At 43.1% G+C, this 14,604-nt stretch overlaps 1 protein-coding gene across 1 annotated transcript; it reads left to right on the top strand.

Annotated features, from left to right (window-relative positions):
* Window positions 1-2,889: 2,889 nt before the first annotated feature.
* On the top strand, window positions 2,890-14,318 carry LOC310877849 (kelch-like protein 21). Its single transcript, XM_083791810.1, has 13 exons — window positions 2,890-2,949; window positions 5,075-5,191; window positions 5,505-5,699; window positions 5,814-5,948; window positions 6,048-6,239; window positions 6,475-6,618; window positions 7,787-7,946; window positions 9,048-9,197; window positions 9,764-9,895; window positions 10,684-10,860; window positions 11,676-11,816; window positions 13,113-13,293; window positions 13,386-14,318. Exons 2-13 carry the CDS (start codon window positions 5,123-5,125, stop codon window positions 13,552-13,554), a joined length of 1,845 nt encoding a protein of 614 aa, XP_083647936.1. The 5' UTR covers window positions 2,890-2,949; window positions 5,075-5,122; the 3' UTR covers window positions 13,555-14,318.
* Window positions 14,319-14,604: the final 286 nt, after the last annotated feature.

Genomic DNA, 14,604 nt, shown 5'->3' with positions numbered 1-14,604 from the left:
CAGACAGATATTTGGCTCCGTCTTATGAGCTAATTTAGAACTTCCTGTCTGAGAGCTAGCTAATTTAAGACATCCGGTTGCCTTCAGAATAAAATAAGGTTATTTAATTCGTTAATTAAATAATTGTCAATGCCCCAAGGCACAGCACTTTTTTGAGCGTTGACCCCAGTAGAAGGTCTGCTGCTGTGAATTTTACACCTCTCTCGCTTAGCGGAGAGTGGGGTGTGGTAGAGGACATCTCCCCGAACACGTGGGTATGTCCAGATAGTTGCCTCGCGGAGGCCTCTTTGTCCAGTGTCCATTCTGGGTCCGGAAACGATACTTTTTGTCAGCATTGACCCCAGTAGAAGGTCTGCTGCTGTGAATTTTACACCTCTCGCGCTTAGCGGAGAGTGTGGTGTGGTAGAGGACATCTCCCCGAACGCGTGGGTATGTCCAGATAGTTGCCTCGCGGAGGCCTCTTTGTCCAGTGTCCATTCTGGGTCCGGAAACGGTACTTTTTTCAGCGTTGACCACAGTAGAAGGTCTGCTGCTGTGAATTTTACACCTCTCCCGCTTAGCGGAGAGTGGGGTGTGGTACAGGACATCTCCCCGAACGCGTGGGTATGTCCAGATAGTTGCCTCGCGGAGCCGTCTTTTGTCCAGTGTCCATTCTGGGTCCGGAAACGGTACTTTTTGTCAGCCTTGACCCCAGTAGAAGGTCTGCTGCTGTGAATTTTACACCTCTCCCGCTTAGCGGAGAGTGTGGTGTGGTAGAGGACATCTCCCCGAACGTGTGGGTATGTCCAGATAGTTGCCTCGCGGAGGCCTCTTTGTCCAGTGTCCATTCTGGGTCCGGAAACGGTACTTTTTGTCAGCATTGACCCCAGTAGAAGGTCTGCTGCTGTGAATTTTACACCTCTCCCGCTTAGCGGAGAGTGTGGTGTGGTAGAGGACATCTCCCCGAACGTGTGGGTATGTCCAGATAGTTGCCTCGCGGAGGCCTCTTTGTCCAGTGTCCATTCTGGGTCCGGAAACGGTACTTTTTTCAGCGTTGACCACAGTAGAAGGTCTGCTGCTGTGAATTTTACACCTCTCCCGCTTAGCGGAGAGTGGGGTGTGGTACAGGACATCTCCCCGAACGCGTGGGTATGTCCAGATAGTTGCCTCGCGGAGCCGTCTTTTGTCCAGTGTCCATTCTGGGTCCGGAAACGGTACTTTTTGTCAGCCTTGACCCCAGTAGAAGGTCTGCTGCTGTGAATTTTACACCTCTCCCGCTTAGCGGAGAGTGTGGTGTGGTAGAGGACATCTCCCCGAACGTGTGGGTATGTCCAGATAGTTGCCTCGCGGAGGCCTCTTTGTCCAGTGTCCATTCTGGGTCCGGAAACGGTACTTTTTGTCAGCATTGACCCCAGTAGAAGGTCTGCTGCTGTGAATTTTACACCTCTCCCGCTTAGCGGAGAGTGGGGTGTGGTACAGGACATCTCCCCGAACGCGTGGGTATGTCCAGATAGTTGCCTCGCGGAGCCGTCTTTTGTCCAGTGTCCATTCTGGGTCCGGAAACAGTACTTTTTGTCAGCCTTGACCCCAGTAGAAGGTCTGCTGCTGTGAATTTTACACCTCTCCCGCTTAGCGGAGAGTGTGGTGTGGTAGAGGACATCTCCCCGAACGTGTGGGTATGTCCAGATAGTTGCCTCGCGGAGGCCTCTTTGTCCAGTGTCCATTCTGGGTCCGGAAACGGTACTTTTTGTCAGCATTGACCCCAGTAGAAGGTCTGCTGCTGTGAATTTTACACCTCTCCCGCTTAGCGGAGAGTGTGGTGTGGTAGAGGACATCTCCCCGAACGTGTGGGTATGTCCAGATAGTTGCCTCGCGGAGGCCTCTTTGTCCAGTGTCCATTCTGGGTCCGGAAACGGTACTTTTTTCAGCGTTGACCACAGTAGAAGGTCTGCTGCTGTGAATTTTACACCTCTCCCGCTTAGCGGAGAGTGTGGTGTGGTAGAGGACATCTCCCCGAACGTGTGGGTATGTCCAGATAGTTGCCTCGCGGAGGCCTCTTTGTCCAGTGTCCATTCTGGGTCCGGAAACGGTACTTTTTTCAGCATTGACCACAGTAGAAGGTCTGCTGCTGTGAATTTTACACCTCTCCCGCTTAGCGGAGAGTGTGGTGTGGTAGAGGACATCTCCCCGAACGCGTGGGTATGTCCAGATAGTTGCCTCGCGGAGCCGTCTTTTGTCCAGTGTCCATTCTGGGTCCGGAAACGGTACTTTTTGTCAGCCTTGACCACAGTAGAAGGTCTGCTGCTGTGCATTTTACACCTCTCCCGCTTAGCGGAGAGTGGGGTGTGGTAGAGGACATCTCCCCGAACGTGCGGGTATGTCCAGATAGTTGCCTCGCGGAGCCGTCTTTTGTCCAGTGTCCACTTTATAAAGTCCATGCACTCCAGTGAATAGCATTTATCCATTTAGATAACTTTATTATTATTATTATAATGATTTAATTACTTATTCTTACACAGAAACATAATGTGTGTCTTATAGCATCATATAGCATCATTTAAATGCTTAATTTGTAGTTTTAATGTGCAAATTAAACTTTTTTTCAATACTCTAGAGGGTACTCTTATTTTGAAGAGATCGTCCACCGGAAGCCTTAAATTAGCTCACTAGATTAGCTCACTAGACGCTGCCCTAGACGGCGCCACAAACGGCTATGATATAATGGGGTCATACCTATGTTCCCTCAGCCCTATGTTCCCTCAGCCCCGAGGTGCGCTGCGGGTCGGGAGAGGGTTGCGGTTAGGTTTAGGTGTCTGCCCCGGGGGTGCGCTGCGGGTCGGGAGAGGGTTGCGGTTAGGTTTAGGTGTCTGCCCCGGGGGAGGTTAGGGTTAGGGTGAGGGAGGAGGTAGGTTGTCGTAGGCTGAGGGAACATAATCACACTTCTCGAGAAACTGAAGAAAAGGTTTGTTGGTACGTCTGACTGAAAAACTAATATTGTTTATTTTATGAGCATTTGTTGACGAGCTAATTTCACTGGAGTTTGTCTGTTGTGGCCACTTGTTTTGATTGATTGAAATATTTATTAACAGTTTGCAGAATTACAGTACATTTCCAGCACAACTCAATACAAAGACTTAACTGTGAGTGGACGACCCAATAAAGCATTATACTTGTTTACAAGAGGGTCCACCTTGTTCAATTCATCAAAACATTTAGAGACGTACAAATTATAGACACTTCTATATAGCCAAAGAACAGAACAGGAATTCATCATAAAAGGGAAAAGAAACGTATGGGGAAAAGGGGTGGGGGATTCCGAATTTACGGGGGCCAGTTTCGAATTGCAGCGTCCCTAGTAGCTCTGGTCCATAGAGGACCAGTGCTACGTCCCTAGGTGCCCTTTGAGAACGGTTTTGAAGGAGTCAAGGGATTGTACTGTAGTGTATGCAGTAGCCGCACATCATCTTATAGACACAACTGGTTAACAAACTTCCCTCCCAATCCACGGGGCGTTTTAGTGTAGAGCACACCAAAGCTTTCTACAAAAAGTATGAAAATACAAATTTAAACTGGTAATGGCAACAACTGATAGATCCAAATGGAGTGCTCTACTACAAGTACAACCCAACAAGGCCACTGGCCAGGATAGCTCTGGTCCATAGACTTACTGCTTCTAGGGCAGTAAGGCTATGGACCAGAGCTATGGCCAGGACAACATCCCCTCCAAATGTCTCAGACTCAGCCCCCTGCACAAAAAAGGCAACAAATTAGACCCTGGCAACTAAAGCCCTATTTATATTCTTCTCGAAAGTTATGGAAAAAAATGTCTATGAACAGGTTGAAAAGTTGCTTGCCAATAAAAAACTAATGTACGAATTCCAATCCGGCTTCAGAAGATCCCACTCATGCCTCCTCTATTTGAGCGACCACTGATCAAACATGGTGGATGCTGGCAAATACTGCGGCATGGTCATGCTGGACCTCCAAAAGGCTTTTGACACCATTTACTGTTCCTAATATATGTAAACGACATGAGTTCATGACATAGCCCGTGACTGCAACTTGTTCCTGTTGGCGGATGACCTGCAGGTTGAAAAGGCACCTGGCTCGCTGATGACAAACTATCATTACACGATTTACACCTGGGAAAAACTGAATTCATCCTCTTTGGACCACAGCACCTCAAAGGACCTAGGATCAAGGCTCCAGACTTTCAAAAACAAACTGGTCAGGCCTCACTCCCAGAACCCACCTTACCTCTGCCCATTTTGATAGGCTGGAAATTGGAATGGCTGGGTTGACGACAGAGTACAGCAACTTGCAATGGGCCTGGTCTACAAGTAGACTTTATGTAGACTTTAATGTTGTAAAACAAATGTAGCAAGTGTTTACACTTGCTGAAAATAGCCGATCTACAAGCTCAGCGCGACGCGTTGTGACCTTGTAGATCGGCTATTTTCAGCATGCAACCAAGTGTAAAATTACTTATACTGGATCTCTTGTCCACAATCCCTTCCTAACATTTTAGTGTAGTTTTTATTTGACAAAATTGTCAATACATTTGATTTAGCCTTAGTTTTAGTCGTCATAGCTTAGTTTTCATATAGTTTACATTTAGTTTTCGTCAGTGAAAAAAGGTAGTCGACGAACATTGTTCGTCATAGTATTAAGTCGACGAAATCAACACTGCAGCATGGTGTCGTTCAGTCCCACATCAAAGAGAGGCTGGCCTCCAAAGTAAAGGTGGTGGTCTACTCTACACAGGTTGACATTTTGGTGAGGATGAGGTCGGCAGTCTGCTCATGCTAATTGCACTCGCATGCTGCACTGTCTTCTTCATTGGCAATTTGAAGCAGCCGACCCCAGTACGCAGGCGGTTCAGCAGGGTCCATTGTCGGTAGATCTCCTTTGACGTTATCTCCCAGGTGTTGATCTGTTGTTCGCCATGCGGCACAACACATCTGACCACAATACAACCTCATTTCACTATGCTCAGCCTGAACTGAATTAAATCACTGTAATCAACAGGTGATGAGATGTACCGTGTAGCCAGCTGTAACAATATTGGTGTGTAATTTGTGTATTCTCTCTGCAGACGTGACCCCCTCCACCAAACCTCACTTCAGCCGTAGCTGAGAACATCATGGCTGCTGCCTCCGGGAGTGAACCAGGACAGGCTGCGAAGAGAATGAAACTGGACACTTACTACCATGTGAGTTGTTGTGTTCAAGCTGCTGTGTTGATACACCAAGCACAGGAGGGCAGAATACAAACTGGATGCCTGTCTGTCTGTACACACTGTATTATTTGCCTCTCTGCTTTTCAAGGCGTTTCATGAAGCATTTGCATTTGTAGTGATGCATTTCGGTGTGATCAACACCACCTGCATTTTAGGAGGAGAGGGTTCACAAGGCAAAAGCTCATGGAGAGTTTCAAGCCACATTACCAGATCAGCCACATTATTCACATATTTTTTTACTTGTCTGATTATAAATCTCCCTCTGGATGCTGTTGTTGCACTTCAGGAGGACGACACCAGTATATCGCTGTCCTCAGCGGACACTGAGGTGTACGTGGATCCCACCCATCCCAAAGAGATGTTAGAGGGCCTCAACAGGCTGCGTCTCAACAGGGCCTTGTGTGATGTGGTTCTGTGCTGCGGGGGGCAGGAGTTCCCCTGCCATCGCTATGTGCTGGCCTCTTTCAGCCCTTACTTTGAGGTAATCTTTTATTGACCTGCTGTTGTTAAGGGAATCGCTATATCCAGCCTGTTCGTTGAAAATAAAAGCCTAACCCATGAACACCCCCGAGCCAACCATTTTCAACCTGCACAGGCAATGTTTACGTCTGGCATGCTGGAGTCCACACAGGAAAGGGTGACCATCAGTGCTGTGGAACCTCAGGTGTTTGGAATGTTGGTGAACTATGCCTATACTTCAGAGGTGTCTATCTCCGATGCAAATGTGCAGGTACATTATTATCATCATAAATCTTATTCATTGTCTACATGTTTGTCCTTCTACACAACATTGGTGCTTAATAATATATATTTTTTTTATTTGGTCTAGGCCCTACTAGTAGCATCAAACCTGTTGGATGTCATTGCTATTCGAGAGGCCTGCTGTGACTACATGGAGCGTCATATGGATATAAGTAACTGTGTAGGGATTAACTGCTTTGCTGAGGCCCAATGCTGTGAAATCTTGGCAGACCAAAGCTGGGATTATATTCTGGAACACTTCTGTGACTTATACCAGCAGGTCAGTGATTCAGAGGTATCATACATTTCATAACTTTGTTTTATTTCTGTTGCTCAACCTGTCACCAATGAACGGATTAATAAGCTACAGTCACATGTTAATTTCAGTAAACAAATCATCTACCAACTGTGAGACTTCATCAGAGGAGAAAAGGTTACTTCAGTATGAAGTAAGGGAACAGGGTTTTATTTCACCTGTCAGCTAATCTACTGTATTGGTTTTTTTCTACCAACAGGAAGAGTTCCTGTCTCTCTCTGTGGAAGAACTGACAGAGATTCTTGCCAGTGACCATCTCAATGTGCCCAAGGAGGACATGGTGTTTGAAGCTGCCATGCTGTGGTTAGACAAGTGTCCTACCCGCAGGCAGAACTTTGAAAAGGTTTTTGTTTTGTATTGTCCTGTTGTTAGACGGTCGGAGGTCTCTGCCTGTCGATGCGTGGATAGTTCTAAATGCAGGTAGTTGCTAGAACAGAAACATTTGTTCATTCTGATGGAGGCCAGCCGGTTGAAACATCAATCAATTGAAAGGAACGTCTTTTATTTTTTTGTGTCCAATACATGTGTGGCATATGGTACTTTCTGGTACTATGCATGTTTTTTATATACAGAACCTTTCCAAAAAATTGGAATATCATGGAAAAGTTGGTTTATTTGTTTATCTTTACACAATTTTGGCTTCCAGCTCATAAAACCCACTAAAACAGAATTTCTAAAAATTTGAATACTGTGAAGAAATCAACATTTACTCATGAATGTTTTAATCTGAATGCCACATTGAGAAATTAGGATCACATCAAATCAATCAAAATATGGTACTTTCAAAACAGAAATGTCAATCTTCAATACTTGGTTGGGAACCCCTTTGCCTTCATCACTGCCTCGATACGACGTGGCATTGAGGCAATCAGCCTGTGGCATTGCCCGGGAGTTATGGAAGCCCAGGTTTCCTTGGTGCTTGCTATCAGCTCTTCTTTGTTTCTGGGTCTGGTGCCCCTCATTTTCCTCTTGACAATACCCCATAGATTCTCAAGGGGGTTTAGGTCCGGCGAGTTGGCTGGCCAGTCAAGCACAGTGATGGCATGGGCATTAAACCAGGTTGTGGTGCTTCTGGCGTTATGGGCATGGGCCAGGTGCTGCTGGAAGATGAAATCTGCATCTCCATACAGATCTTTAGCAGAAGAAATCATGAAGTCCTCTAAAACATTCTGGTAGACTGTTGCGGTGACCTTGGATTTAAGAAAGCAGTCAGTCTTGATTCGGGGTGCAATGTCCAGTGCAGGTGTTGGTCAACTCTGCTTGGTGATTTCTAATTCACAGTATTCAAATGTTTTGAATTTATGTTTTAGAGGGTTTTATGAGCTGGAAGCCACAATTGTGTAAAGATAAACAAATACATACTTGAAATCGTTTATGTTGTGTGCACTGAATCTATAATCTATGAAAGTTAAACTTTTTGAATGGAATTATGGAAATAAACCAACTTTTCCATCATATTACAATTTTTTGGAAAGGTGCTGTAAAGTTGTATCCGTTCTGTGTTCTTTAAGGTGCTAGAGCAAATCCGTCTGCCTCTCATAAGCCCCTCCTACCGCCACACTGTGATTGAGTCTCTGGATGTGGTGAAAGAATACCAGGGCTGCCAGAGGTTCATCTCTGAGGCCAAAGACCAGCCCTTCTGTAACACAGCACGCCCACGCAGGACCACAGGTACCCTTCCTCATACATTGTAACGGTTTGTATATACATTAGGGATGCACAATATTGATTTTTTGCAGCCGATACCGATATCGATAACTTCTTGCTTCTCAAGACCGAGAACGAGAAGTACAGATCCTAATAACCGATAATAAAAAAATGTAGACAGGCATAACAATGACATACTAGTGATTAACGGTACATGTAACACAGCTTTGACCTCAGCGAGCACCCAACAGTATGGGACATTTTTACATTGAAGTTTTTTATTCACCTGGGCATTTCTCAGATATAATTTGTCAGGATTCCTTGTTGTCTCATTCTGAAGGGGTCAAAGAAAGTCTATTTTATTTATTTTATTTATTTTTTACCTTGCACGTCTGGTTATATTTGGTAATGTAGTTGGCCCTTGGGTGTTTTTAATATTTTCTAAAATGGCCCCCTTTGAAAAAAGTTTGGACACCCCTGACCTAAGCAAATACAGTATACAGTCATACATATGACATGCTGGGTGCTTGTCAGCAGATACAAACAATCAGCAGATAAAACAAATAATCATCAGCGCTATTAATAATGTTATCGGGCCGACAATTATGATGTCATAATTCCTGATATCGGGCAGATAATTATCGTGCATCCCTAATATACATCAGTGTTTTTCTAGTTTTGACAATTTCCTCCAATGTACACACTTGCAAAGAGTAGATTTAAAGGTTTCATGACATTATTCTTCCTTTAGTTTTATGACCTCAATTACACCCAAAAACCGGAACTTTGAACATTCAGTGGATTTTCTGTTGTCTGGAGCTGGAGTCTTTCTGAGCTGCAATGAAAACAGGCAAAACAGTGACATCTGCTGGCAAATCCCTTTGACATATAGGATTTTCTGTCTCATAAACAGCAGAAAACTCAGAGCACCTGTTTGAGCCAGAAAACCCCACACCACAGAAAATCTACTGAATGTTAAAAGTTTTTTTGGGGTGCAATTGAGCTGAGAAAACCGAAAGAAATTAAGAAACAAAAAATATGTTTTTAATGTCACAATCCCTTTAAGAGTTATATCTTCTTAAAACTACTCTGACTCACTTGTTCCTTCTCACCTGTATTTTTAAGTAATAGTGATGGTGGGAGGAGACAATTCGGGCGAGGTATTTGACAAAATTGAGATCTTTGATCCCCTGAAAAATCTATGGAAGACACTAGGACGTTTGCCAAAGGAGACTCAAGGATGTTTGCCAACGATGCCAGCTATGTTTAAGCGTGGTGAGTAAATGTCACAAACCCAAGTCAACAAATAACAGGGTATAAATACATGGTCACATAAGTAGAGTGAAAAATAATTGAAAAGCACAGGTAGGTTAGTGTGCCCTCCTGGTGGCAATATAATGGGCCAATGTGTAAAGGGTGCAATTTCTTTCTAGGTCTCTCACGGCAGTCTTTCATGATTTGATGCATTTTGCTCCAAAAATGTGTTTAGCAAAAATCGACCTGCTTGTTGCGCTATAACAGGCCAATGTGAAAAGGGTGGTATTTCTTTCACAGCCTAGTGGGAACGCGCATGCAAAATGTCAAGGAAATTGCACACTGCGTTCATGATTTGAGGCATTTTGTTCAAAATGGACGAATCCTGCACACGCACATTTTATCCAATCAGGATGGAATATGGACAGATCTTGATCATATGTCTATAGAGATACTGTGAACCAATTTACATGATTTTATTTTACAGAATCTGAAGGAGTAATATCAAAAGATTTTATTTACATCTTTATTGCTCTAACAATTAAGGCATAAATCAATGTTTTAATTCTGCTCTTCTCCCACCATAGGTTCATCTACTCTGTATTTGGCTGATGGACTGCATTATTCTCACGATACGAAGATGTTTCGCTATGACGTTTCCCATAACTCATGGGAGTCGGCTTCATTGGCTGCCATGAATAAACCACGTGAATACTTCAGTAAGATTGTTAAGTGTGTGTGTGTGTGTGTGTGTGTGTGTGTGTGTGTGTGTGTGTGTGTGTGTGTGTGTGTGTGTGTGTGTGTGTGTGTGTGTGTGTGTGTGTGCCGGCATGCCGGCGCAATATTGATAGATATGTCTAGATTTCTGGACGATATTGGTTTTCGTTGCTTATATAATTATATGGAAATTACCTTTCTACAGTTGAATATAGAACTAAATAGTGTCACTGTAATTGTGAAGTGGTGAGGTAGAGCAGCAGAAAGGTAACACTACTTTCACTCCTGATATCGCAGCCTTGATTAAAGGACCACTTCACCACTTTTCAACCTATCTTCTTATAATAGGTCCTCACTAATAATCATTTCTACTCAGTCTGTGTCTCATAGGAGGGCTGTGACATCATCATTAGGCAGATTATTTTTTAAACAATATTCTTTTACAAAAATGTTTAGATTTTCATTATCGTGTGAACGATGGCTTCCGTTTTCGCATTGCAACTTTTCAGGACTAGAAATCCTGCAGTTTCTATTAGCTTGTATTCCCCATCGATGATGTCACTGGAAGACGGTTTCTGAACTGCCCACAGTCCTATTATAGGTTGAAAAGTGGTGAAGTGGTCCTTTAATTATGGATTTAGTGCTTCAAACTACAAAAAAACTACAAAAAGTGTTGTTGCCTTGGTTACCCAAGGAGAGACTGTATAGAGCAAATGGCAAGGACATCACTTGACATTACTTCTAATGAGTTTTTTTCCCTTTTTTCTACACAACTCCACATGTTCTACAGGCATGGTGACACTAGATGGCTACGTGTATGCCATGGGTGGTCCGTGGCGCTCAATTGAGCGGTATGACTTTAAGGCTGACAGCTGGCAGCTCATGGAACCTGTCGATCTGAAAGCGTTTCTCGCTTCTAACGCAATACGCAGTGTGGCTGCACTAGAAGGACATCTCTATTTTCTTGGTACGGAACAGTTTTATGCAAATGCAGGCTCAGCCTGCTGGGTTTCATAAGGTGTGTGTTTCTACACTGGAAAATCTGCAAGTCGGGAATGCATGCAATTATACTTTGTACTTGTACTTGTTGCCAAGAGTAATCGCTGTACCCGTTGTATCCACTACTGTGGTAATGGATTTCTTCCATCCCAGTGAGGGCAAGAGTTATAATTTTCCTCCCTGGTGGCACAGTTTATTTTGGCTAAAATGTAGTATTTCAGTTTATTGAAGCCAATTGCCATCAGCAAAGCTGTGTGGAATGTCTATAGAGCACCAAAGTCTAACGTCAATATCGGTAGAGGGTGCAAATCCACGGGTCCATGTACTGTTTATTTGCATTGTAATCCCCATAGGTGGATTTTAGATTGCCTCATACAAGAACTGTTTGAAAAATAAACATTTCGTTTCACTCAACTAATCAACTGACTGAGAGAAAATGCTATCGTTACTGCTGCTGAATTAGTTATATTTTCGCTAGAAGTAGACTGTATCATATGAGTGACTGCAAACGATACAGAGACACCTCCCTGACAATAACGCAGAGACAGCTTGTTTATTTTTGGACCACAATGCTTGGTCCAAAAAGCATGGGGTCATCTTACGATTTTAAGATGACCCCATGTTATCCTCCATAGAGAAATTACTTCGAGGGGATGAGCGAGTGACGTCAGGACTTCGGTACCCTATTGCGTCACCTGTGTGATGTTTTTTTCTTTGGTGTGCTGTGTGTGTGTGTGTGTGTGTCTGTCTGTCTGTCTGTCTGTCTGTACTCCTGGGCCCTAGGTGTAGATAAAGATTCGCATTCAATCAGCAATGTGGCCAAATACAACCCTGAAACATCTGTATGGACGGAAGTCGCTCCTATGCATACCCCACGTGTCTTTCCAGCTATCCTTACTCTCAACGGAAAGATCTATGTAATAGGTATCATTCTGCTCTTAAAGGTTCTTAGTCAATGGTGGAAGAAGTACACGGCTTCATTTGAGTAAAAGTACCAAAATATATAGTTAAAGTATTAATGCATTAAATGCTTTCATCATGTTAATGTCGCAGCTGGTAAATGAGGGGGGGGGGGGATTTGAATCACTTTGTGCTGCTGGATAACTTAATCCGTAATACATAATTTATCATTTAATGTACATTTTGTATTGATAAACTAAGGGCACTTTCAAACCCAAAGTTCGTGATTTTAAATCTCTCTCTCTCTTCAGACATGCACTGCCCAGCTCGCTTAATAACCCAGATGACTAGAGAGACAGTAATCTAATGCATAGAACAACAACGCTCTGTTTAGGCTTATTTGACATCAAACTTGGGAGATGAGAGAACACGCGTTATCTGAGCAACGCTTGTATCCACCCAGCATGCACCCAACTGCACAGCCTGGCAGACACAAGACGTGTATCTGCATTCTGCATGTAGCTACATCATAACTTTGCGCAGTGGTGCATATGCTTAAAAAGAACAGATCTACAAGCTAACAATATCCAACGGCTATTTTGGTTACATTTCTATTGGTCCTGTATAAAGTCTGAATGAGTTCACACCCAAAACGAATTCAGCATTTTCAGCCGGACCATGGTCCGTTTGTTTATTCTGCACCAGAGTTCGAATGCACGTTCACACCAGCCGGACCAAAGGGGTAAACAGATCAGATCATGGTCCCTTTTTAAGGAAACCAAACGGTCCCAATGTGAAAGCACCCTAAATCTGCAAACTAACTAGTAAATAAATCTGTTAAATTCTGGCAGAGCAGAGTGGGTGGGGCTTACTGAATGGTCTATTCAATTCAAAGGATCTTTATTGGTATGATAAAATATATGTTTTCATTGCCAAAGCAAGTGTTAAAATATAAAAAACGTTGGAAATGGGGAAAGTATATACAGTTGGAGGGCAGCATTGTACATTGTACCAGCTATGTCACAAATAGCAGCAATCTTTTGCAGTCACTCTGGGGCAAATGGCAGCATTTTCTTCTGAAACTATTTAAATAGTATACCAAAAAAGCCTCGGATTTAAAATGTGTTGAAATGTAGCACCTCTGTTTATATGTTCAGTACGTCAAGTAAAGTAAAAATGCAAAGTTGTACTTGAGTAAATATATTACAGTTGTTCCACCATAGTAAAACCACTCATTTTAGCTACATAATGGACTCTGTTCACTGTAGTTTGGCACATAATAGAGCCCATTACAAGTCACTAAACTCTTATTTCTTGTAGGTGGACGTCGTGGACAGCATAATGATTCTGTGAACATCTTTGAGAACACGATGGAATGTTACAACCCCAAGACCAATCAATGGACCGTGTGTGCCCCCATGCAAGAGAGACGTGTCGGGCATTGCGCAGTTGAGGTGGATGGAAAGATCTACGTACTAGGAGGGCGGGATGAGAACCACAGGTAAGACACTGCCTCCATGAATGCCTGGGAAAAGGTGGCTTCTTGTCCACAGCATATATTTAACACATGGCTATTGGTCTCTCTTCATGTAGACTCATCGAGAACATCGAGTGCTATTGTGAAGAGGCGGACACCTGGGAAACTGTGGGGCAGATGCCAAATGTTCGTTACCATTTCAGCTGCATGTCTTTAATGCTGAGGAAAGACTGTGCAGCCAAATTTTATGAATATGAAAGTGACTATTCTGATTTTGAAGATTAATAGTATTTACTGGCTATACTGGGAACACTGCACTAAATTATCATGGCAGTTGCCTACTTAGGTCAACTGTTATGTTTCACTGGCAACAGATATTGCTCATAATATATGATCTGTATACCTACTGTGTAGGCTGGCTTACATGGTACATATATCTAGCCTGGCGCAGCCACACTTCACCCGCCCCTATTGCATATGCATATGCCCCGAGGCGGATAGCCCAGCGCAGTGGTATATTAGTATCGCAACGTGAGGCTAACATATATCAGCCTCACATTACAGTCTGTACATAGTTATTTGAAGACAGAGAAGCCCTTTGGCTAATTTAAATGAGTCGAGGATATACAGTAGTTAAAGCGTTTAATGTGTCTTGGGCATAATGTAACAAATAACAAAAATAAGGATTTGACCCACGTGGGTCTTTCTAGGGGCGAGGCTAGAAGGATTAGGATTGGACTGGAACAAGTTGCATGTATCTCATAGCCTCTAATCAAGAGCATCTGCTATTCTTTTGTTCTTTGACCTATAGTCCTATACTATAACATAGTATCTGTTCATAATCTGGTGATACATTGTGCCTTATGTTATGCCTATATCTTTATTTTGAAATTGTTTATACACCGTTATCCCAGTCAGTCCTATTGCTAAGGTCAGACTACATATTTTTCTTTTTATATGTGATCTCTTACTTTCTAACATTATTTGTATTTGAATATTACTTGTAAAGCTGTTACATACTGTGGTGCTGACGTCACCTGAATTATCTATGCCGGGGATCAATAAAGAACTACACTGTATATTAATAAATGTTTTTTTTTTAATATGTCAATGGGAAATTGCACCTACAGTAGTCTTTTCATAGTATTTTCATACTAAAATTATTATTTCAGAGACGAATCAGGAGAAAATCTACTTTATTATTTATCAACCTTTGTCTGTCCCAGCACACTCTCGTGGAATATATCACCAGTAACCAGGACGCTCGTAAGATTTGCCTGCTTAGGAGACCATTTGTAGGATATGTATACCTTGCAGTGGCAGTAATTATCAAAT

Source organism: Protomyctophum parallelum (assembly GCF_964188405.1).
Source record: "Protomyctophum parallelum genome assembly, chromosome: 20".
Taxonomy (NCBI): Eukaryota; Metazoa; Chordata; class Actinopteri; order Myctophiformes; family Myctophidae; genus Protomyctophum; species Protomyctophum parallelum.
Note: the sequence above shows the minus strand (reverse complement) of the source record. Positions and strands in the feature narration are given on the sequence as shown.

Bases quoted from the DNA above. Each gene is read 5' to 3' on its own strand.
- LOC310877849 (XM_083791810.1), top strand. From the start codon at position 5,123: ATGGCTGCTGCCTCCGGGAGTGAACCAGGACAGGCTGCGAAGAGAATG. The intron at 5,949-6,047 runs GTACATTATTAT...TATTTGGTCTAG, and splicing joins TCTCCGATGCAAATGTGCAG to GCCCTACTAGTAGCATCAAA. The intron at 7,947-9,047 runs GTACCCTTCCTC...TGTATTTTTAAG, and splicing joins ACGCCCACGCAGGACCACAG to TAATAGTGATGGTGGGAGGA.